Raw genomic sequence first — 24,316 nt, forward strand, 5'->3', positions numbered from 1 at the left:
AAGGGGAATGAAGATTGAGCAGCAGGGAAGGGAACAGAGGCAGACAGATAAACATCATGCAGAGCTCTATAACAAGTGTTTCACTTCACATCAGAGCTTGGTTCAGACAAAGGCAGCTCAACTCTGCTGTATAATGTCCCTTTTCGTTGCTGCAACTTGTCTCTGTGAGCTAAAAAGTGAATGAAGAGCAGGCATTCCAAAAATCACTGCAGCTCATTTCCTCCAAAGAATGGTATAATTCCTCATGAACACACACAAGACACCTTATTCTGAAAAGTTACTTGAAAGCACAGCTTTAGAGCTCCTCAATACTACACTGTGCTCCAAATTATTATGCAAATTGGATTTAAGTGTCATAAAGATTTAATTGTTTTGTTTTTCAAATAAACTCGTGGATGGTATTGTGTCTCAGGGCTCAATGGATCACTGAAATCAATCTTAAACACATGTGATAATTGGTTTTCCAGGTGATTCTAATTAAAGGAAAACTACTTAAAAATGATGTTCCACAATATTAAGGAGGTCACAGTTTTCAAGTAACATGGGAAAGAAAAAGGATCTCTCTGCTGCTGAAAAGCATCAAATAGTGCAATGCTTTGGTGAAGGGATGAAAACATTAGAAATTTCCCGAAAACTTAATGTGATCATCGTACTGTTAAGAGATTTGTGGCTGTATCTGAGCACAAATGTGTTTGTGCTGATAAAGGCATAATGAGGAAGATTTCTGCCAGGCAAGTTAATCGGATTAAAAGAGCAGCTGCTAAAAAGCCATTACAAAGCAGCAAACAGATATTTGAAGCTGCTGGTGCCTCCGGAGTCCCTAGAACCTCAAGGTGTAGGCTCCTTCAAAGGCTTGCTGTGATGCATAAATCTACTATTTGGCCACCCTTAAACAGTGTTCACAAGCAAAAATGGTTGCATTGGGCCCACACATACATGAGACTAATTTCCAAACAGTCTTGTTTACTGATAAGTGTTGAGCAACCCTGGATGGTCCAGATGGATGGAGTAGTGGATGGTTGGTGGATGGCCACCATGTCCCAACAAGGCTGCAACGTCAGCAAGGAGGTGGAAGAGTCATGTTTTGGGCCAGAATCATGGAGAAACAGCTGGTGGGGCCCTTTAAGGTTCCTGAAGATGTGAAAATGACCTCTGCAAAGTATATAGAGTTTCTGACTGACAACTTTCCTCCATGGTATAAAAAGCAGAAATGTGCCTTCAGGAGCAAAATCATCTTCATGCATGACAATGTACCATCTCATGCTGCAAAGAATACCTCTAAGTCATTGGCTGATATGGGCATAAAAGGAGATAAACTCATGGTGTGGCCACCATCTTCCCCTGACCTCAACCCTATAGAGAACCTTTGGAGTATCATCAAGCAAAAGATCTGTGAGGGTGGGAGGCAGTGCACATCAAAACAGCAGCTCTGGGAGGCTATTCTGACTTCATGCAAAGAAATACAAGCAGAACCTCTCCAAAAACTCACAAGTTCAATGGATGCAAGAATTGTGAAGGTGATATCAAAGAAGGGGTCCTATGTTAACATGTAACTTGGCCTGTTAGGATGTTTTGGCGTTAAATAGCTTTTTGTTCAGTGAATGTGACCTAATGCTGCAAATTCCACAAATGAGCATTTTCAAAAACATATCAAATGTCTAGAAATTCTACTGTGTATAATAATTTGGAACAGTGCATTTTGAGGTTTTATTCATTTTGGAGATTATACTGTTATCACTGGGAGGTTTCTTCAATAAAATTCGATGTATACTCTAATGGGTGATGACTTTTGTTAGACTAACTGTCATTTGCACCAACCATTTAGGAAAATCCGATAAAAATGTAATTTGCATAATAATTTGGAACATAGTGTAAATTTGACATTACCCAAGCAGCACCCTTAGGGCTCCTACTCACTTGCGCGAGACTCGGATGAGTCTGGCACGGCAATACCCCGACACTGCACCTGGCACAGAAGAGCAGAACTTGCGGCTGCATGTATTCCTATGTGGCCGCATGCTCCGATCTGAGTGCTGGGTTTTAAACATGTGAGACTCATCCGAGTTGCTCGCAAGTGAGTAGGAGCCCTTAAAGAGTATTTGTCAGTAGGATCAATCCTCCTAAGCTGTCTATATTGACATGTAAGTCATATAAGGTAGAATAAAATGATACCTTGATATCTGCGATCCATTGTTTCATTCCAGAGAAATCAAAATGCTTCATAATATGCAAATGAGGGGTTAAGATTTATGGACCGGACACTGATCTGCATAAGAATTTGCTCTCAGATCTAATTTACATGAAAGGGGGCATTACCAGTGTAAGACATGTAATGACTGACAGGCTTCTCTCCTGATCTACATGTCTCACACTGGTAACGTCCCCAGCTCTGGAGACAGATTCTAAGGGAGATTTTTGTCGATCTTAACAGCTCATTTACAAATAAAGTATAACATGGATTTCTGTGGAATAAGACATCAGATTGCTGATATAAAGGTGTTATTACATTTAGATTTCTATGATCTACATGTACATAAACACATGCACGTTTGCTCAGTAGTTAGTACTGCAGCCTTGCAGCACTGGAGTCCTGGGTTCAAATCCCACCAAGGACAACATCTGCAAGGAGTTTGAATGTTCTCCCCGTGTTTGCGTGGGTTTCCTCTGGGTACTCCGGTTACCTCTCACATTCCAAAGACATACTAATAGGGAATCTAAATTGTGAGCCCCATCGGGGACAGTGATGATGATAATGTGTGCAAACTGTAAAGCGCTGCAGAATATGTTAGTGCTATATAAGACTAAAAGATTAAAAGATAAAGATTAAGAAGGGTTGATCCTACTGACTGATTCCCTTTAAGTATTTCACATATTCAAGAAAGTGTTTGTGTAACACCCCAGGGTCCTGGTTGTTACAGTGGCATTGCTTTCCTCATGGGGAGAATGATGTCACGCTTGGACAGCTATCAGGTAACACAAGCATACAACATGTTGTCACTCAAGGCCAGAAGGGGGAGCTCTGATCCAGCTTATGTGTGGCTCCCCTATATATAAATTCTGGTCTGGAGGGAAAGTCAGTTAGTTCCAGGCAGCAGACTGGAGCAGTCTGAGGCAGAAAGGAGTGTGAGAGCTGTGCAGCCAGAGGTGCTGCAGCTCCAGGATTGAGAGAATACAGAAGGAATGAACAGATTTGTAGTGAGCGTGCAGGAAAGCGAAGCACAGGAGAGTGATGACTGGGGAGGACAGCTGCGATTGGGCTACCTCCCTGCAGAGTGCAGATTCCGATAGCCGGAAGACCGAGGTTGTGAGGGACTCCAAGACTTACAGCAGAAACTGGCAGGACAGCTGGACTACACGTAACCTGTCCGCCCTAATACCCAGGAGACACAGTGGCGCATAGAGCCCGGGTCGTGATAGAGACCCTGTAAAAAGGCTCGAGCCACCTTTCATACGGGTTAGTGTTCCACCTTTATGGAGGACAGAGAGAACTGTGAGGACCTTGATAGAAGCCACAGGCAGCATGGGACTACACCAAAGCGGTAGTAGGAAGGCTTTCAACTCCACATGGTAAAGGGGACTCTGAACTTGTTCCAGGCTGGCCGGACCCTGCCTGTACCTGTGATCTGGTGCCCTGGACTGCGGTTGCCTGAAGCCTTCAGTAAACCAGGTAAAGAGACTGCAAACCTGTGTCTTCAGTTCTTTACTGCACCACTCACCATCCTCATCTATACACTGGGAGCCCTGGGGACCAACCTCACCTGTGGGAAGTTATACCATCTTAGCTGCCATAACATTACCCCAGAGGACCCCTTTAAGCAGCATTGGTCCCAACTGCCACAGGTGACGTCACAAACACAAACTTTATTGACATCCCCCTTTAAATACCGGACCCGGGACCGAGTACCCCACGGCCCTGGCACGCGTTCCATTTGTCCTCTTAAAAATTGAAATTAATGAAAGAGAACTTTGTAGACATGAAATATTAAATTCTCAGAACACTGGTACTGCAGCTACAGCTCTATTCTATGGCCACCAGATGGGAGCCGTGCAAACTGCTTCCTACCTGCAGGTATCATAGGGCAAATGCTAAGTGACCCTGGAATACTGATGTGGCTGCAGTACCAGACAATTTAATCACTCATCATCACTAGTATTTTGACTGTATGATGTTGTGGCATATTGCTGGGATTCCCATTTGATCCTTCCAATAAAGTCATTGGCCCATTTCACATCACTTAATAGGTGTTTTATGATATGCTGTGAGAGCATTGAATCTCTGTGTATTGCTCTGAGCAGACAGAAATCTAAGAAGGCGTATTTACTGGTATTACAGCCACTATGTCTTTACAATTGGTGGAGATTTATGTGTAAATGCAGTTCTGGACTACAATACAGTCTGTATATTAGGAATAGTAAAACATAATATAAAATACATTATATAGACAAAATTATTTGGACACAGCTCTTAATCATTGGTTTCAGGTTTTTGCGAATAGACCTATCGATGATCCTAGGTTAATCTCAAGCTAAGACCTATAGATAGGGGGAAGGAGGTCCCTGAAAGATCTAAGGACTGGGTATAAAAACAGGTCACCTCCTAATAGAAAATACAGAGACGGCTGCAGAAACCAACTGAAAACAGAAACTAAGGATAGCAGAACTGGAGATCCCAGAACTGCACAATATCAAACACAGAAAGCTATCAAAGCACCTAGCCAGAACTCTAGCGGATTAACACTGTTGTCCAGCAAGGACTGGGAGGCAGGTGCTGGGTAATAAAGGGTGATACAATCACCTGACCTAAGACAACCCAGAACCAGGGGAAAAAGACCAGCAGCCAGAAAACCATAACAAGATGGCAGATGGTCAAAAAACAAAACAGATTCTAACACCTCCTGTGTTTTACAGTCAGCGCTGTTGTGGGCCCCAGATACTGATGACAGTTATGACATTATTCATATCATAGAATCATAGAATGTTAGAGTTGGAAGGGACCTCCAGGGTCATCGTGTCTAACCCCCTTCTCAGTGCAAGATTTACTAACCCATTCCTGACAGATGTCTGTCCAGCCTCTGTTGGAATATTTCCGTTGAAGCAGAACTCACCACCTCTTATGACAGCCTGTTCTACTCATTGATCACCCTCACTGTGAATTTTTTTTTCTAATTTCTAATCTGTATCTTCTCCATTTCAGTTTCATTCTATTGCTTCTTGTGTTTCCACATGCAAATGAGAATAAGGATGATCCCTCTATACTGCGACTGCCCTTCAGATCAGATATTTGTAGACAAGTGTTAAGTCTCCTCTTAGTCTTATTTTTTGCAAGCTGAGCATTCTCAAATCCTTTAAAGTTTCCTCATAGGACATAGTTTGCACTCCGTTCAGCATCCTGTTAGCCTTTCTCTGAACTTTCTCCAGTTTTTCAATTACTTTTTTACAATGTGGTGCCCAGAACTTGTCACAGAATTCCAGGGGAGGTCTGACCAAAGAGGAGTAGAGGGGGATAATTACTTCACGTGACCTAGACTCTATGCTTCTCTTAATACATCATAGAACTGTGTTTGTTTTTTTGCTGCTGCATCACGCTGTTGACTCATGTGAAGTCTGTGATCTATTAGTATACTCAAGTCTTTTTCACATGTGCGGTTGCTTAGTTCTATTCCTCCCATTTTGTAGAATCTTGCATTTCTCCCTGTTAAATACCATTTTACTAGTTGCTGCCCATTGTTCAAGCTTATCTAGACCCTTTCTCTTTCTTCTGTAGTTTTAGAGTCCTAGCTTTGCACTGTCTGCAAATATGAATAGTTTACCTTCAGTTCCCTTATCTAGGTCATTTATAAAAATGTTGAACAACACTGGGGCCAGGACATAGGCTTGTGGTTACCCCACTTGACACACTCTTCCAATTGGATGTGCAACCATTCATTACCAATCTTTAGAAAATATGAATTGATATTTTCATTTATAGTGGAAGAGAATAACCAAATGTGAACTTTGGAATTGGTATTAGTCATTTGAATTAAAATTATTTGCAAAATCTAGTTATATTTTTACTTTGGAAACCATTAAAGCTGGAAGAGTGTATATAAAGTCGAAAAGCCCATAAATGAACAGTCCTTTTTTCCTTTATCAGTCTAGTCAATCATCTGTGAGCTAAACGCAGCACAAAAAAATGTCTTTCCTGGCCAAACTTAAAATAGACATCTACACTGAAATTTTGTTCAGAAGCTAAGTGGATGTAGGACTGGATCATATAGGTTTTCAGTCTGTGCAAATGGTTCCAATTACAAGTTGTGAAGAATTAAAACACAAAATATTTTAAAATAACATTTTTGAGGCAATCACTATATTTTGCTATCCTGCGCCTCACACATCTGCATCCAAAGCAAGAGCTGCTGCTGATGTTAGCGTGCAAAGTTTAGGTGATTATAAGCAGAGATCCATCTCTGGAGGTGTATACTTTCTCATCTGCATGACATTGACCAATCATAAGCAGGAGGCATCGCAAAAGGGAAAAGAGAACAAGCCCCTAGTGAAATTTAGAATGTACCTTTTCCTGTGAAACATGTAATGACACACAGCCCTGCTCTCCTCCATGATCTCTTCCCCTACGATGTAGATTAGCGCAATGCTATACGTCATGATAAACACCTCAAGCTTTCAACTCACAGCAGCATTTTTGGCTAACATTTTTTCAGCATCTTTTTATTGATATTTTCCTTGATGTTTTTGAAATCCATTAAGTAATGAATAATATGAAGGCATTTTTTGAGGCAAAACACTTACAAAATACTCCCAAAAAATGCTCAGGCGTCTTTTGAGTGTTTTATCCTCCCACTGACTTTTATTGCACTTAATGGAACATCTTTTTTGCTAAAAAAAATACCTGAAGAATGGAAATAACCTCTTTTAAACAATTGGTGTTTTTAAAAGCATTAAACATTTCATACACGCTCAAAAGCTGGAATATTTGAACAGCAAGTTGTTTTTCCATAGAAATGAATTGGAATATTCTTTTGAGTGTTTTGCATGTCTTTTTCCAGCATTTTTCAGAGCAGACCAGTTCAAAAACTGTCAGGCAAAATAACGTGTGAACATACCCTCACTCCAGTAGCGTAGCTACCGGGGGGGGGCAGAGGGGGCCATCGCCCTGGGCCCCGTGCTCTGAGGGGGCCCACCCGGAGCTACGATATGTAACTGTATTATACATTTACATTCTGAGGCAGAGCAAGGAGAATCGATATTCCTGCTCTGCCGCCCGACCGCTATGCAGCCCCTGAGCAGGCGGGGGGCCCGTTGCCAGCAGTGGGCCCCCACCCGTCATCGCATGGTCAACTGTATTGGCATCTAGCTGATACAGCTGACCACATTGATGAAAGAAGGAGCATTATGCTCCCTCTCCCATCATCCCCCTGCCAGCATCTGACGCAGACACTGACAGCGGGCGCGCTGACGTCCCTATCGGCGCCCAATGTCAGAAGATGAGAGGGAGCTCGGAGCAGCGCAGGAACTAGGAGGAAGAGAGGTGAGTATTTATTTAATATTTTATAATAGAGAGGCTGCCTATGGGGGGCTGCATTATAATAGGCTGCCTATGAGAGGGGGCTGCATTATAATAGAGAGGCTGCCTATAGGGGGCTGCATTATAATAGGCTGCCTATAAGAGGGAGGCTGCATTATATTACAGAGGCTGCCTATGAGAGGGGGGTTGCATTATATTACAAAGGCTGCCTATGAGATGGGGGCTGCATTATACTACAAAGGCTGCCTATGAGAGGGGGGCTGCTTTATACTACAAAGGCTGCCTATGAGAGGGGGCTACATTATGCTACAAAGGCAGCCTATGAGAGGGCGGGTGCATTATATTACAAAGGTTGCCTATGAGAGTGAGGCTGCATTATATTACAGAGGCTGCCTATGAGAGGGGGGTGCATTATATTACAGAGGCTGCCTATGAGAGGAGGGGTGCATTATATTACAAAGGCTGTCTATGAGAGGGGGGCTGCATTATATTACAGAGGCTGCCTATGAGAGGGGGGCTGCATTATATTACAGAAGCTGCCTATGAGAGGGGGGTGCATTATATTGCAGAAGCTGCCTATGAGAGGGGGGCTGCATTATAATACAAAGGCTGCCTATGAGAGGGGGGTGCATTATATTACAGAGGCTGCCTATGAGAGGGGGGTGCATTATATTACAGAGGCTGCCTATGAGAGGAGGGGTGCATTATAATACATAGGCTGCCTATGGGAGGGGGGGCTGCATTATATTACAGAGGCTGCCTATGAGGAGGGTGCATTGTATTACAGAGGCTGCCTATGAGAGGAGGGGTGCATTATAATACAGAGGCTGCCTATGAGAGGGGGGCTGCATTATAATACAGAGGCTGCCTATGGGGAGTGCATTATACTATATGGAGACCTTTGGAGAGTGTATTATAATGTATTGAGGACTATCTTGTGTATTATATATGGAGGCTATCTAGGGGGCCATCATACAGTGTGGGGATTATAGTGACAGGGCCATCATACATTGTTGGAGCCATTAAATAGTTTAGGGGATATTAAATGTAACGTGGGCACTTATTGTTATAGGGGAACTCAGGTTACTGTGACTGTCAAAGGAGCACACAGGTCACGATTACTTTCTACTGGGCAAAATGTGGGCGCTGTTTTCTAGGGCACTTGCACCCGGTATTACTATATTATAGAGGGGTGCTTTAGAATTTAGAAGGCACAGAGAACCACACAGCAGGTGCAGTAATAGGGACACATACGGCAGCAGCAGCAGCAGCGGCTCAGCATTTGGGGTATCAGCAGGATGAGGAGTTTGTGCAGGTTGGGAATAGATGGTGATGGCTGGAATATGAGAAGTGAAATGTGTCTTTGTTGTATTCTCTGCAGACGAGTCGTGGCTGGAAGAAGTTGTTATGTCGGTCTGTGCCAGATGGAAAAGACGGGAAAAGTGACGACTCCATCAGAAAGAATGTCAGCAGTAAGTCACCATCTATAACTGTGCTGTGATCTCTATATGTTCTGTAGGACTGGTATCTACCACTGACCATATGGCGGTAATATCCATGTTGATCTTTATATAGAGATTATTGTCAGTAACAGTGCGGTCATCTGCTGAGGTTCTTCTCCACTATTAGGGTGCATCACGCAGCTGTAATCAAGGTTACCTGGTTAGGGGCCCACTGAGAAGCTTTGCCCCCCCCAAACTAAAATCCTAGCTACGCCTCTGCCTGACTCCGAAACACCATAGCTTGAGAAGCCAGCTGAGGTCCATATAAGGTGACTATATGGTGACTAGTCTGGTGCGATCCCCAGCAATCTTCTCCACACCTTGTTCCAGATGATAAACAGATCTTTCTTTATTAACACACATGGGAGAGACCGTCAATCAACTACAGTGATGTAGTGAGAAGCCTAATGGGGGCTACAAGGGACTATTCAGGTCTCTCCCTATGGTCCTTGGACATTTTTCCAAACTATGTTTTCTCTGAAACATGGCGAATCAGATTAAAACATAACTGGCTGCAATCACACAGCCATGCTCTGCGTCATAAGGCCAGTGGTTTGGACATCATGGATCTAGTGACCATTTCCTTTAAGTGAAATTATTGTAAATATGAACATTTGGGCAGTGGGAAGATGGTTAGCCAAGTTTTACAAAATTGTCAAATTTGAGACATTTGAAACTCAGCAAAGCTGAAATCAGTGAGCAGATAAGCTCCAGCTGCCATACAAATCACTGCTTTTGCTTCTCATCCGTTACAATCTTTCATTTGCAACCTTGTGCAAATGAGTTCCTAGTGAGCCAATTTAATGGAAATACTTAGGTTCTTCAGAAGTGTGCGTGCTCTCACTGTGATAAAGCTCCACTTAGAATGAAGCCTTCAGAACCTATGAAGATATTAATAAATCATACAAAAAAAACTGTGAGTATGACCATGGATGTCTAGAACAAAAGGCTTGGTCATAGATTATGTGTAAAGGACTACAATCTGAATATGCTGCATTATGCAGTCTCCAAATTAGGACTCCCACGTTGTACATGCACACTAAGCATTGATTATCATACATACTTCTATACAGACCCTCCAGAAATCCTTCCATGTGGAAATCACACAGAAATATAAAAATATGCGTGCGAGTAAAGCGATTGGCGCATCATTGGCTAATTATGCATTCATGGCGGCGTCCAATGTCTCAGCCAGCTATCAGTAGGCTTCCTCGCCAGTGGCTCTGGCATCTGCCCAGGGTTCCCTGGTGCTGTTACCATGTCTATGTATGACATGTCCAATGCTTTATCTATAACCAGACACCACTAAATGTTGTATATGCTCAGAGAATAGAATGTGGATGTGATTTAATAATGCCCCTTATTGGCATCACATGTAAAAGCAATAATATATGAGGAAACATGCCACAAAAACACAAAGGATAAAGTATACCTAAATTTGAGGGGGAAAAAAGGACTGCTAGATTTATAAAACACATGGCTTTTTACTGTAAAATGTGAACAGACGTTTCTAAAATGTTACTTACCAACAAGTAGGAACATCTGTCGAAGTCTAATATTGATGTGTAAAACCCAACAAGTAGAATGGAGAGCTGCAACCTTAAAATTATTTTTTCAGACTCAAGCGGCTCAAACATTCAGATGAATTGGGCTGAGCGGCACTAAAAGGCACAGCCGTGCGTACTACTGAGCTTCTGTGCCGGAATACAGAGGCTGTAGCCCCCACTAGAGCCCTTTGTTCTGCTAATTGCTAAGGGTAAGGCCCCCAACAATGACATTGATGATCCATCCTAAGGGAAGGCCATGAATGTATATTCCCAAGAAATCCTTTTTTTTCTCCATAGAAGACTGTGTAGCAGGGGGCAATATAATTGAGTGCATTCTCTGTACAGTAGGTGGAAGCAATATAAATAACAGATAATAGACATTAAAATAATAACACACGAGTCCCTGCACATATTTCCCTTTTTCAATTGGTATAAAGACGGAGCGAGAGATCATTTGTATTTACAGGACAAAGCAGAGACTTTACAGTCAGGATGTTATATGTGCCATAGCGTTCACATAGATTAAATCTAGCACGCTGTGTGTGTTTCTTTTCTCTGATTAATACAAAGTCACAGTGAGCTCCTGTGCAGATGCAAAATAGATCAAAGCCTCGTTCCCATTAAACCATAAAAATAAAATATTTCCATACACTGTGCTGGTAGCGGGTGTAGTATTCTAGTGGCTATACTCACAGTCTGGAGAGGTTTTCTCTGTGCACAGTCTGTAATACTCTTCCAAGTGCTCAACATTCTCTTGGTTTATACTTTCTTGCAGCGAGGTGTCACCGAACCTGCAAAGGAGAAAATTAATTAAGAAAGCTTCACTGGGAGTATCGATAAAACAATTCTTGTGATGAATGCTAGCTTCGCTGGAGACCATGACAAATTAATCTAATCATGCATTTAACTGTATGCGTGTGGCCCTTATCACGTCAATAGGAAAAAATAAGCACTTGAGAATAGAATTATCAGGAATAATCCGTTTTACAAAATAATGACCTTCTATAGAGCGTTCAACCTGAGCAATTGAGTGCAATTGCCTCATGACAACGTTCCATATATCCTAGTAACATATAAGCAATTCAGATTTCTGTCTACTATGAGCCAATGCATAGAGCCATTTAGAGGGCTTGTCCGGCCGTAGGCTGCACTCTATGTAACTGCAGACTTGTGAATCCACACATTGGGCGCTCTGCGACCTCTGAGGAATCTCTGGTGAAGACATTGGGGGCAGGTGGTCATGCGACCACAAGTATGTGATTTGCATACTCCTAGCCACATTCCTACTAGACTTTCCCAGCCTCACTCAATACACTTGCACTGAGCAAGGCTGCACCTATCTAGTCGGCATGTGTTCATACGTATGGACATCACATACTTGCCGTCACGCTCCCGACGCTGGCACTGGAGTATCCTTACAGCACGTGTGACATGAGGAATCACAAGTCTGCAGTGACTACAGACTTGTAGCCTAAGGCTGGACCGCTGGCGGACACAGACAGAAAAGGGCCCTTGTGTAAGAACAATATATGGGCCCTTTACAGCCCAAGAGCTCCTAAAAGTGCAATATTGCACCTTCTCTGGAGGAATAAATGAGCCCCCTTACCTCTTGGGCCCCTATGTGTCTACACAGGTTGCACCAATGATTTGTCTCCACCTGGGCCAGACATGCCCTTTAACACGTTTATAGAAAATGATACTATTGGTCTGATTCTTCCTTACCTTTTATTTTTTGAAAAAAACTGAATTTTCTTTTTTAGTCATGTGGTATGTTGTTTTTTGTACCAAATAAATATGGAGCACAAAAACAAAGATGTTTTCTTTTGTCGTTTACCTTTTTTGCATGTTGGAGCAAAAAGTTGTCTGAGCCTTTAAAATGTCATACGTTAGGGTACCGTTACACTAAAAGACTTACCAACGATCACGACCAGCGATACGACCTGGCCGTGATCGTTGGTAAGTCGTTGTGTGGTCGTTGGGGAGCTGTCACACAGACAGCTCTCTCCAGCGACCAACGATCAGGGGAACGACTTCGGCATCGTTGAAACTGTCTTCAACGATGCCGAAGTCCCCCTGCAGCACCTGGGTAACCAGGGTAAACATCGGGTTACTAAGTGCAGGGCAGCGCTTAGTAACCCGATGTTTACCCTGGTTACCATTGTAAAAGTTAAAACAAAAAAACACTACATACTCACCTTCTGATGTCTGTCACGTCCCCCGGCGTCCACAGGGTTACGCGCTGCTGCCGAGAGCTTCCTGCACTGAATGTATCAGCGCCGGCAATAAAGCAGAGCACAGCGGTGACGTCACTGCAGGAAGTTCTCGGCAGCAGCGCGTAACCCTGTGGACACCGGCGGGGGACGTGACAGACATCAGAAGGTGAGTATGTAGTGGTTTTTTTTTTAACTTTTACAATGGTAACCAGGGTAAACATCGGGTTACTAAGCCCGGCCCTGCACTTAGTAACCCGATATTTACCCTGGTTACAAGTGAACACATCGCTGGATCGGCGTCACACACGATGATCCAGCGATGACAGCGGGTGATCTGACGACAAAAGAAAGTTTCAAACAATCTGCTACGACGTAAGAATCTCAGCGGGGTCCCTGATCGCAGTAGCGTGTCAGACACAGCGAGATCGTAAGTATATCGCTGGAACGTCACGGATCGTGCCGTCGTAGCGACCAAAGTGCCACTGTGAGACGGTACCCTTAGACATCAGCTGCACATAAATAAAATTAGACAGTTTTGTACTCCAGCATAGTTAATAGTTAGTTGATAAATGAAGCTAAAATATCTGGAGATTGAAATCCATGTCCACATTGTTGAACATATAAAAAAAACTAAACAGATGAAACCAAGATTTAATTAAATTAGGTGCAAATAAAAAGGTTACTATAAGAACCATTTTTCTTACAGAAAAAAAGGGAACTATTAGGGCAATTCATCAAAGCTTTTACAGATGAAAATTGGGGTAAAATTCTTTTAAAAAAATCTCACTTCGTCAGCGATAGTGAAACGCGCGTTGTAGTAGGTGGAGGGGGTTGTGTTGTGCTCCTCGTAGTCAGTATATTATTACATCTTTTACACTCCTTTTGTACTCATCTTATTTATCTTCCCCTTTTCACTGTGCGTTATTTATTTATGACCTTTATTCAACATATATTTAATATTTATTTATTTATTTCTTGCACAGGCACTTCGATCTTTAACATTGTATTATATTTATGAAATGTCATTCTCCTTTATGGCATTACTTTTCGCCACCAATACTTTGGTCATTCTACTTTTATTTTTTATCATTATTTAGATCATTATTTATTTCATATTCATTATTACACAGTGAACTTTGTTTATTAATATTATTATTATTATATACATGAAATGTGATGCTTTTGTATGGCACTCTATTGTACTATTAATAATTTGGCTAATTGGATTATTTGAATTTGATGTACGGTAATTTTTTATGTACTATATTATACAATTCATGCACTTCCATCCCCCTCCTCTTTTTTCCCCCTTTCTCTATTTTATATTCTGTATTTTTGTGTTCTATATTTTTAATATGATTAATGAAGAAATATGAATTTCAAAGTGCTATTTTCTGCCTATTTTTTAATATAGGTTTTGTAGGTTGATTTTCTGGTATATTTGTAGGCTTTCACATTTTTTTTAATTTGTGGCATTTCCTTCTTATGTAGGTTTGCGCTTTATAATGTAAAGATATCCATCATTACAGGTACTTTACTATGAAGATGTTACTTTGGTTCTAAAAAGCTTCAGACAGGCTCCCTTTAATCAAACCTTATGCAATGCATCACTTTATAATTATATTAGCTAACAGGAATTGGTCATCGGAAAATACCTTATTGTTTAAATTAGGTTTTTATATTTCATGTATTTTTAAAAAATTCAGATTTTTTTTACGTTTCATATCATGATCTTTAAATAAAATACGTAAATAAAAAGAAATCTACATTTTTACACTGGCGATTTGCTGTAATTTATGACTCCTAATGTGCACATGAACCTAACCAGCAAAAGACAGACTTTGACCCCATCTTATGCTTACAAGCCCTTTGAGCTTTTACGCTTACAATCCAACCAGGGCAAGGGTTATTATGAGGGAGAAGGACGAGGTGAGTTGTGACATCACCCAGTATAGATCTTTTGTCACCTTTTGTATTTTGAGGTGTTACCTTTCATTCTAATCCTGTCTGTCATAATGATAACATTCTTGAAAAGTCTTCTGTAAAGATCAGGAATTATGGGTCGTCTGGTGGCAAGTGAACATTTTTAAAAGACACATTTAACATAAAAATGAATTTTGAAGAACAGGTGGTTTTCTGATGACACACGCCTGTTAAGTGGAATCTTGACTTCCTACAGCTACAAGCTTAGCGCAAAAAAGTTTACAAATCCACCAGTGACAGTGATATAAGCAGGACAAACCCAAGTGGATCGGGGATGTCACCACTCGTCATAGCAGGGGGCTATCGCAGAGCACAGCGTGAGAAAAGACATTGGCTGCTGCTCCAGGAGTGAGGTTTAACAGATACAAGATTTTTCTGTGTGTGTTTATTTATTTTGTTAGCATTGGGGGTATCTGAGAGACACCTCTTATTACTAACCACAGGGCTTGAAGTCAGTGACAGCTGCTGACATAAACCCCACAGACAATTTACCCTGATTGCCACCGCAGTAGGACAATCTGAAGGAGCCGAGGCAAAGCACCAGAATTTGCGCATCTAATGAATGCACCATTTATAGGATGGCTGTGGGATGGTCTTATTAAGCTGGAAAGGGGCCAATATCCATGCACCTTCCCATCCTATTAATATCTGCCCGCAGCTCTCTGCTTAGCAATTGCTGTGTTTTTTTTAAAAAAAAGGGGGGGCCCCATGTAATTTTTTTTTTAGGGTTCCCCCTTTTTAACAACCAGTAAAGGCAATGCAGACAACTGATGGCTGATATTAATAGGCTGAGAAGCTCTATGGATATTGGGCCCTTCCCAGTCTCATAATATAAGCCCAGAGATGTCTTCTTTACCTTAACTCGTTATTAAAAATATGGGGGATCCCACGTCATTTTTTTTTTAATAAATAATGTATTTATTTAATAGGTTAACACCCTCTAGCGGCACATGAAAGGCACTAAAGGGTGTTAGTTTATTATCTGTAGGGGGCTTGTGACATAAAATTCCTACATGACATCTATTATATCTATCTAATCCATCTATTTATTTTATCTATTAAGTATTTATCTATTCTATATCTCTATGCTATTGTGACGGTTCAAGCTGTGAATTTACTGTACTTGGCTGATGAAATGTTGGGTTCCATTTGAGATGTGTGTGTAAAAATCGGATGCCACGTGCATGGTCCGTGTGCTGTGCGTTTTTTTCTAGCATGGATTGACTTTGCAATAGCGAGTGCGATCCGATTCTTGCAGATAATTGCAGCATACTGTGATTTTTTTTCTCAGTCTGATCCGAGCTGAGAAAAAACTTGCAGATGAGCACTGACTCATTGAATAGCTTTGGTCAGAGTGCAATGAGATGCTTTCTCGTATTATACGCAAGTGTGAGCGAGCCCTAATATTCCTCTTCTTCTTTGCTCAAGTTGTATAGCACATTACTGTCTGAAGGAGTTGTCTTGATAGGTCTATTATTGCGCTGTGAGCTCAGACATCCTCTATCTATTCTGAATAGTCTTTAAATGGCTGCTGAATTCCTTGCCTTGGCATTTATACTGGCTCTTATAGTCCCTACTGATTGGCTTGAAAGTTTTGAGGTTGTTACAGTTTTCTGCAATGTGCAAAATAGCAATAGGCATTTTTCTTTTGATTCATGACAATCATATTACAAATTGTTTGAACTAGCTGGGACCTGAAATTTCCAAAATTTCAACACAGATTCAAATTTCATAGAACCTAGTCAGTCAACTCTACGGAGGAACCCCTTTAATACATTAACAGACCCCATATCTGCACTACACTTAATTTTCACAACATACAAGAAGAGGTAAGATCGCACTGCTGTCACGGCATTTGTGTAATTTTTTACAGTTCTACTAGATAAGAGTTGCATGCTTTCTCAATGGCTCATTTACTTTAAAAAAGCTTTCTTACCTATCTGCAATTGTTTGCTGCTCATTAATTCCAACATTAAAAAGCAGCGGGTAAACACGAAGCAATTTTCCATCTTTTATCTCTTGCGGAAGGAGCTCAAACATTTTAGTTGGAAGTTTGACCTCAACCTCATAGTGCCCCCTAGAGAGAAAATGTAGAAAAATAATGGAAAATAGATTATATGCTGAATTTATCATAAGATAGTATTATCTCATTTTACATGTCATTCTAGCCCTTTTTTTTTGGATAACAACCACAAATAACAAGCAAGTGAATTAAACTTGTGATATTACTATTGCAATCTAGTCATCGGGAACACATTGTAGGTGCACCGGACACTATTACTGTGTTTTTATGATGCCAACAGAACATAAAATAGCTTCACTGCCTATAACTGTGCAAGAATATGCCATCACCAAGGTACTGCAACCTCCTCACCATACTGTGGCTCCAAACCACAAGGAAATGGAACAGAGCTGGACCTGACGCCATTTTCACATAACAGCATTTAGGTCAGAATTTGATATTATTGTTTTCAAGTCAAAACTAAGAGTAAAACATAAACAGTATAATGAAAAAATGCTCCCATTAAGGGCTCAACATTTCAGTCTATTTTGGGGGGCTTAGAAATACTAATGCAAAATACTGAGCACAATACTGCTGTGTGAATGTGTCTCTCACTTTAGGGTCACATTCTCGAAATGTTCATAAATTAAAGAAAATCGGTCAGCAGGTTTTGCTGCCTAATCTGACAGCAGCATAATGTAGGAAAAGGGACTCTGATTCCAGGGATGTGTCACTTACTGGGCTGCTTGCTGTAGTTTTGAAAAAAATCACTGTTTTATCAGTAGTAGATTATCACTAAAGGACTGGTAAACCTGCTGCCAGGTAGTCATCTATATGAGTTCTGTAAAACCCTGCCTCCACCATTGATTGGCAGCTTTCTGCCTATGCACATTGTAGATGGACAGAAAGCTGTCAATCAGTGGTGTGGGCGGGATTATATAGATCTCAGCAGTCAGAGAACTGGCTGATCTGCAGCAGATACAACTGTGATTTTACCAAAACTGCAGCAAGCAGACTAGTAAGTGATACATCTCTGGAATCAGGGTTTCTGCCCTAAATCACGCTACTGTCAGATGGGGTAGCAAATGAAGGTCAGCCTTTGGACTAGGACATTGATCTCCATCTTTGGCTCGGCAATGTTAGAGTGCTTTCACATAGGTTTCAATGGCCCTGTCGGGGCTTACGTATACTACATCCGAGTGTCCGACTCAAGTAGGCATACATGCCCGAAAATGATGAACGTCAGATCACACATTCGCTCTGCCGGCACCATGATGGTCTATGACCCCATCAAAGCATATGTCCAAATCCTGTTTTGCAGGAGGGGGAGCAGTTCGGACATAAGCCCCTGCAAGGCCACTGAACGGGTGCCAAAACACAATCTGTAAGCCCCCTTACACAAGACACAAGAAAGTTGTCAGGGTCAGCTGGAAGGTTTATGAAAACTGTAGATGACTGTTAAAAAGATATCTATTTTACATTTCCATAGGGACAATTTGGTGTAATAGCGCAGGATGGCAGTCTACATAAGGTGAGTAACTCTGTGCTTACATTGCATTAATTATGCTAAACAAATCCTGATTTACAACCTATACTGAGACCTCTAGAATTGTGTGTAATGCTCTGGAATAGAAGGGTATGTTCTTGAATTCATCTAAATGATGCTTGTAAAAATCCATGCACATTCTGCAGAAACAACCAAATTTAAAGGGAACCTGTCACCAGGTTTGGCCGATATAAGATAAGGCCACCCCCTTTCAGGGCTTATCTACAGGATTCTATAATGCTGCATATAAGACCCCGGTCAGACCCGAAAGATAAGAAAAATAAGTTTTATTATACTCACCTGGGGTGGTCCGGTCCAATGGGTGTCGCAGGTCCGGGTCCGGTGCCTCCCATCTTCTTGTGATGCCGCCCTCCTGCTTGCTTCCCAGGCTCCCCGGCATCACACTCCTGTGCAGGCGTACTTATCTGTCCTGTTGAGGGAGGAGCAAAGCACTGCAGTGCGCAGGCGCTGGGCCTCTCTGATCTTTCCTGGTGCCTGCGCACTGCAGTACTTTCCTCTACCCTCAGCAGGTCAGATAAGTATGCCTGCGCCAGAGAGTGATTCCGGGGAGCGATGAAGCAACAGGAGGGCGGCATCGCAAGAAGATGGGAGCCGCCAGACCCGGACCTGCGACACCCATAGTACCAGACCGACCCCCGGGTGAGTATAATAAAACTTATTTTTCTTATCGTTCCGGTTGGATCAGGGGCTTATCTATAGCATTATAGAATCCTGTATATCAGCCCTGAAGGGCAGTGGTCGCATCTTAACTCGGCCAAACCTGGTAACAGGTTCACTTTAAGTTTTTGGGGTGGATTTCCAGTCTCAGACTTTTCTGAAACAAATCCAAGTGAACATCCAAGAGAACAGCTTATGGCTGAGTGTTCTGGGTATCGGACTCCTGTGCTCAGCTTGGGTTGTGGCCTGATGTAATTAATAAATGAAGGTAGACTACACAGACCAGCTCCATTCAGAATAGGAAAATAGGAGGCAATCTGCAGTACCTGGCAGTGGCCTCTACACACTGAATGGAGCTGAAGAGCGCAGCTTGGTTCAGGGCTCATATCCAGGTGCTGTAGCTGCTAGCAGTTTATCGGAGTGGGTGCCCGGTGTCATATCAGGACTGATTGGGCATTCGTGACCTAACCTGAGGATAGGTCATCAATATCTTAGACCAGACAACCACTTTTAAAGGTGACCATACACATTAGATGAATGTCACCTGAACTACTGATTTTGGAAGGACCAGCCGACCATGTACTGTGTATGACCATCTAATGTGTACTGCAGATGTTTGGGAAAGATGGGTCTTGAATTTTGTATTGTTCTTAAAGGGGTTGTACCAATATTGCAGCTTAGCACAAGATAGTTGATAAGTTGCAAATTGCTGCAAGTCACTCCGTTGGGACCCTCATCAATCATGAGAATCGGGGTCTTGAGCCTTCTGTTTGAGTGTAATCAAAGTCGAGTATGTGCACTACTGCTCTACTTAAAGTCTAGATGACCGAGGCTGTGTGTCCGAGCTCGTCAGTCCCATAGACAATGAACAGAATAGTAGTGCATGTTATCGACTGTAGCTTCATTCATGCAGCACCTCCGATATTGATCGGCAACTTATCACCTATATAGGTGATAATCTACAATATTGGTGAAACCCCATTAAGGAAGATAACGCCACATAATTATTATTTCCTTTAAAAGCAACATATGAAGTGAAATAAAGCAAACAGATCATACTTCATCTGCCAGGTAAAAACATTGAAAAACAAACAAATCCACAAATAACTATTTAGGAATAAGACTCCTTGTTTTATCGTACACGTCTGTGCCTAAATTAATTCATAAATGAAAATGTCAGTTTTATAAATGGAATTAACTGCTCCAAACACAGACAACATACAAGAACAAAGATATAACTTGTGATTCAATCCCAAGGAATTGATAGTGCCAATTTCAGTATCACAAAGCACCATAACACTAATTACTTGTGAAATATTTTGCGCTTTGAAAAACAAAATGCTTTCTTAATCTAATTTTCCAAGACGTTAGAAAGACAATGTCTGGTACAAGCAATTCTTACCGTCTCCCAGTCACAACAGGAAGAAAGTCATCCGATTTAGCTTCCGTTATTTTAAATACTACGTGCCTCAAATCTGAAATACCAACAGCCATATCTTCCAGCATTCCCACTTCCTCACCTAGGTGCAACATGGATAACAAAAGTGACATAAAAGTGCAATTTATCAATGTAAAGAACTGTATGCAAACACAAAGACTATATACAGAAAATCTGCTGTAGTAGAGTCTTGTGTTAGATGTCTCATTCATTATCACAATTTCACATTTTATTAAAGGGAATTTGTCACCAGGTTGTTGCTATGTAATTTGACAGCAGCCTGAGCTGGGGACATAGATTCTGATTCCAGCGATGTATCACTTATTTACTGGGTGCAGCAGTTATGATAGAATCACGGTTTTCTCTGGTGCAGATCTAGCAGATCTCAGTTGCTAAAGAGGTTGTCTAATACTTTATAATTAATGACCTATCCTTAGAATAAGTCATCAATGTCTGATCGGTTAGGGTCCGACACCCAGCACCACCAGTTGTTTTCGTTGCCGGTGGTGGCTACCAGCTGGAATTACTCAATTCAGCGACTGGGTACTGCACATCCACCTTGAATTCAAATCAATTGCTCTGGATGTGCAGTACCCATCACAGCCACTGTGAGAAGACGGAGCAGCTCCGCAATTAAACATTTCTGGCCGATGGACGCAGACACCAAGGACAGTTGACCGGCGGGTGTGCCGGGTGTCAGACCCTGACTGATCAGACATTGATAATCTATCCTAAGGAAAGGTCATCAATGATAAAGTACTGGATAACCTCTTCAAGCTGTGTATAATGCTGTTCACACCACTTATTTCTGTGTACATTGCATAGTGACAGACAGCTACTAGTCAGTGCTGGAGGTGTGGTTGGACTGGGAGGCACAAGGCCAGTTGTCCTGTAGTGATCATCTCCTGCTAATATAAAACTAATTGTATTGGAACAGCAAAAAACAGCCCAGTAAGTAACACATCCCTGTAATCGGGATCTCTACTCCTAAATTATGTAAGCAGCAGACTGTACAAGGTGTCTCCCTTTATTGCTCTGACTAATAATGTTAAACTACACCCATTGGATAAGTATCGCCCTATCGGATATATGTCAGACAAAAAAAAGTGATCAATCCTTTCGTTATGTGCACTTTGTTGTGCACTTTTCTTCATACATTGTAGTCTAAGATCAACCATGTGGCCATCCAGAAAAATTTAATCAGAGCAGATAGGAGACAAAGTGGGACAGACATCTCCTTCTACGCAATAGTTGGACGTCACAGTGGTCGGACCATCACCAATTAGATGTTGATTGAATATCCTAGCGATATGCCATCAATGTTTCATCATCAATCCATTCATTTATTCATTCTTACTGCAGGATCGACATTCTTTTTGGAATACGCTTTCACTGTAACCGGAATTCCCACGAAAGAAGCTGTATTGAAGTTTCCTCACTTCATAGGGTAACATTTCTTATTTCACTGTCAATGGTATTTAAAATGATTTTAGAAGACCAGAATGTAAGATATGACCCAGCCGCGTGTTAATCATCGATGCTTGCAACAATCATTCATTTAATATGCTCTGCATGTAAAGAGGAGAAGTGCACAACACTGAGCTGGTTGGACACATTTCAGCTGACTGATTTACAGCTCACTTTAGGCTGCTGAGGTTGATAACTGATTTTCATAGCTGCTGGTTGAGTGGGTAAATCACAGCTGCAATAGCTTTAAGCAGGTATAACAATCTAGCAAATTATGCATCCTTGTTCTTTAAGTGGCTGTGCATGGTTTCTGAAGCAAGAGAGCTATAATAATTATTCCAGGAAAGGAATTACTCAGTATGTTGTGTGAGCAGTTAAGAGATTATCACTTACTGATTACTAAAACCAACAGGGAAGAATTGTCATGTTGCATGGTTAATTAAGTTGGGCTTAGAGACAAAAGCAATAGATTTGCTTATAACTAATGTACATGACTTGTATGTTAGGCTAGGAGTGATGTTACTAAAGTTACGTACTATAACCAACACTGCCCCATCGTGGTAAGGTTCATGGATGCATAAACATTTTGACCCCGATTTATCAAAACTGAAGTTGTTCACGCCGGTCTTGATGGGGGGCTCCTGATTCATTAGAAGGCCATGTCATTAATTTGATGAGTTTCATTGCCACACCCTGTGACAGCCACTCATCCCTCCAATTTTGGAAGAGCTGACCGAAATTGGTCTGAAAATGGCAAAAGTTGCAAAATTCTTGCTCAAAATTTTCTGACTTTTCAAACCATATTATGCCAGAATCCTGGCAAAATCATTTTGAGGACTGGGGCCTCTATGTCTCTGTTCTAAATTGATTAATGAAATATGTATTCATTTTTTGCTCTACCCTTTCCTAGCCATCAGGATATGGTCCTAATTTAATCTGCCAGCAGCAATAATTTAGTTTTCTAGAGAGGCTTAAAACCAGTACTTACTATAAAAATGAAAAGGGGATTGGACCATGCAAGGCTGCTCTCTACTCTTCTCCAGAGGCTTCATCTAAGGCCGGAGTCACACTACCATACAATACGTCCTAGTGCTATGTGAGAAAACATCGCATAGCACTCAGCCCAGTGTTAATCTAAGGCCAGGGTCACATTTGTGAGTCCAATGCGAGAAACTCTCACTGCATAGAAATACATGGAGCCGCATACTCCAGTCCTGAGTGCCAGCGGCAGTGCCGGGTATTGATGTGAGACACAAGCGCAGATTTCTCGCATTTGACCCCCGCCTAAGGGGCAGCTCACATCAGCGTTTACTTTCTCAGCCGTATCCGGCGTGAGTGTAAAATTGCAGCATGCTGCGATTGTCACCGAGACTCGATCGAGACTCACGAATGCAAAACTATCGGTGTGAGAAAAAAAAAATCACACAGCACTCGCATCAAGCAAATGCTGCCCGATTTTTACGCACCAATGTCCTTTGAAAAGCCGGTAATTCATGTGTCGCATACAGTAAAATCACAGAGTGATAGGATAGAATAGCTAGAATAGAAATATACATATAGGATGGGTAGATATAAAGATGTCAGTGACACACACACACATATATATGTATATATAACATAGATAGATAGATAGATAGATAGATAGATAGATAGATAGATAGATAGATAGATAGATAGATAGATAGATAGATGGATGAACAGCCGGCAATTCAGCAGCTGTGTAGTATAAAATCACAGCAGGAGCCGACATCATAGAATAGATGGATTACATACAGTAAATACACATAAAATAGGTAGATATACAGATATCAGTGACATATAGAACTAGTACAGTGTGTGTGCAGCCTACTGTACATGTGTTTAATTAATAAAAGATTATTTATCTGAAAAAAAGGTCATGGGCTCCCATGTAATTTTCTTAACCAGCAGAGGGAAAGCTGATGGTTGGGGCAGATGTTTATAGCCTGGGAATGGGGTAATACCCATGGAGCTACCCAGGCTATTAATATTAGCTCACAACTGTATACTTAGCCTTTACTGGCTATTAAAATGGGGGACCCTAAAAAATGATGTAGGGTCCCCCTATAATTAATAACCAGCAAAGGCTAAACAGACAGCTGTGGGCTGATATTATTAGCCTAGGAATTGGCCATGGATACTGGCCTCCCAGGCTAAAAACATCAGCTCTCAGCCTCCCCAGAAAAGGCGCATCTCTAAGATGTGCCAATTCTGGCACTTATCCTCGCTCTTACCATTTGCCCTGTAGCGGTGGCAAGTGGGGTGATGGTTGGAGAAGGGGTTGAAGTCACATTAGCATTGTCAGGTGACATCAAACCCTGAGGTTAGTAATGGAGGGGCGTCAATAAGATGCCCCCATTACTAACCCCATAATCATATTGTATAAAAACACAGACATCC

The 24,316-nt window shown here is 41.6% G+C and overlaps 1 protein-coding gene across 5 annotated transcripts in view; it reads right to left on the reverse strand.

The window, feature by feature from the left end:
* Positions 1-24,316, reverse strand: part of INPP4B (inositol polyphosphate-4-phosphatase type II B) — a 1,036,387-nt gene that overhangs the window by 99,616 nt on the left and 912,455 nt on the right. For all 5 annotated transcript variants that reach the window (XM_077279254.1, XM_077279258.1, XM_077279253.1 and 2 more), the window contains 3 exons: positions 20,396-20,513; positions 16,704-16,844; positions 11,265-11,362 (listed from right to left, as the gene is read on the reverse strand). In XM_077279254.1, the coding sequence (XP_077135369.1) occupies positions 11,265-11,362; positions 16,704-16,844; positions 20,396-20,513 (357 nt within the window). The remainder of the gene's footprint in view (positions 1-11,264; positions 11,363-16,703; positions 16,845-20,395; positions 20,514-24,316) is intronic.

Source organism: Ranitomeya variabilis, chromosome 1 (assembly GCF_051348905.1).
Source record: "Ranitomeya variabilis isolate aRanVar5 chromosome 1, aRanVar5.hap1, whole genome shotgun sequence".
NCBI classification, from domain to species: Eukaryota; Metazoa; Chordata; class Amphibia; order Anura; family Dendrobatidae; genus Ranitomeya; species Ranitomeya variabilis.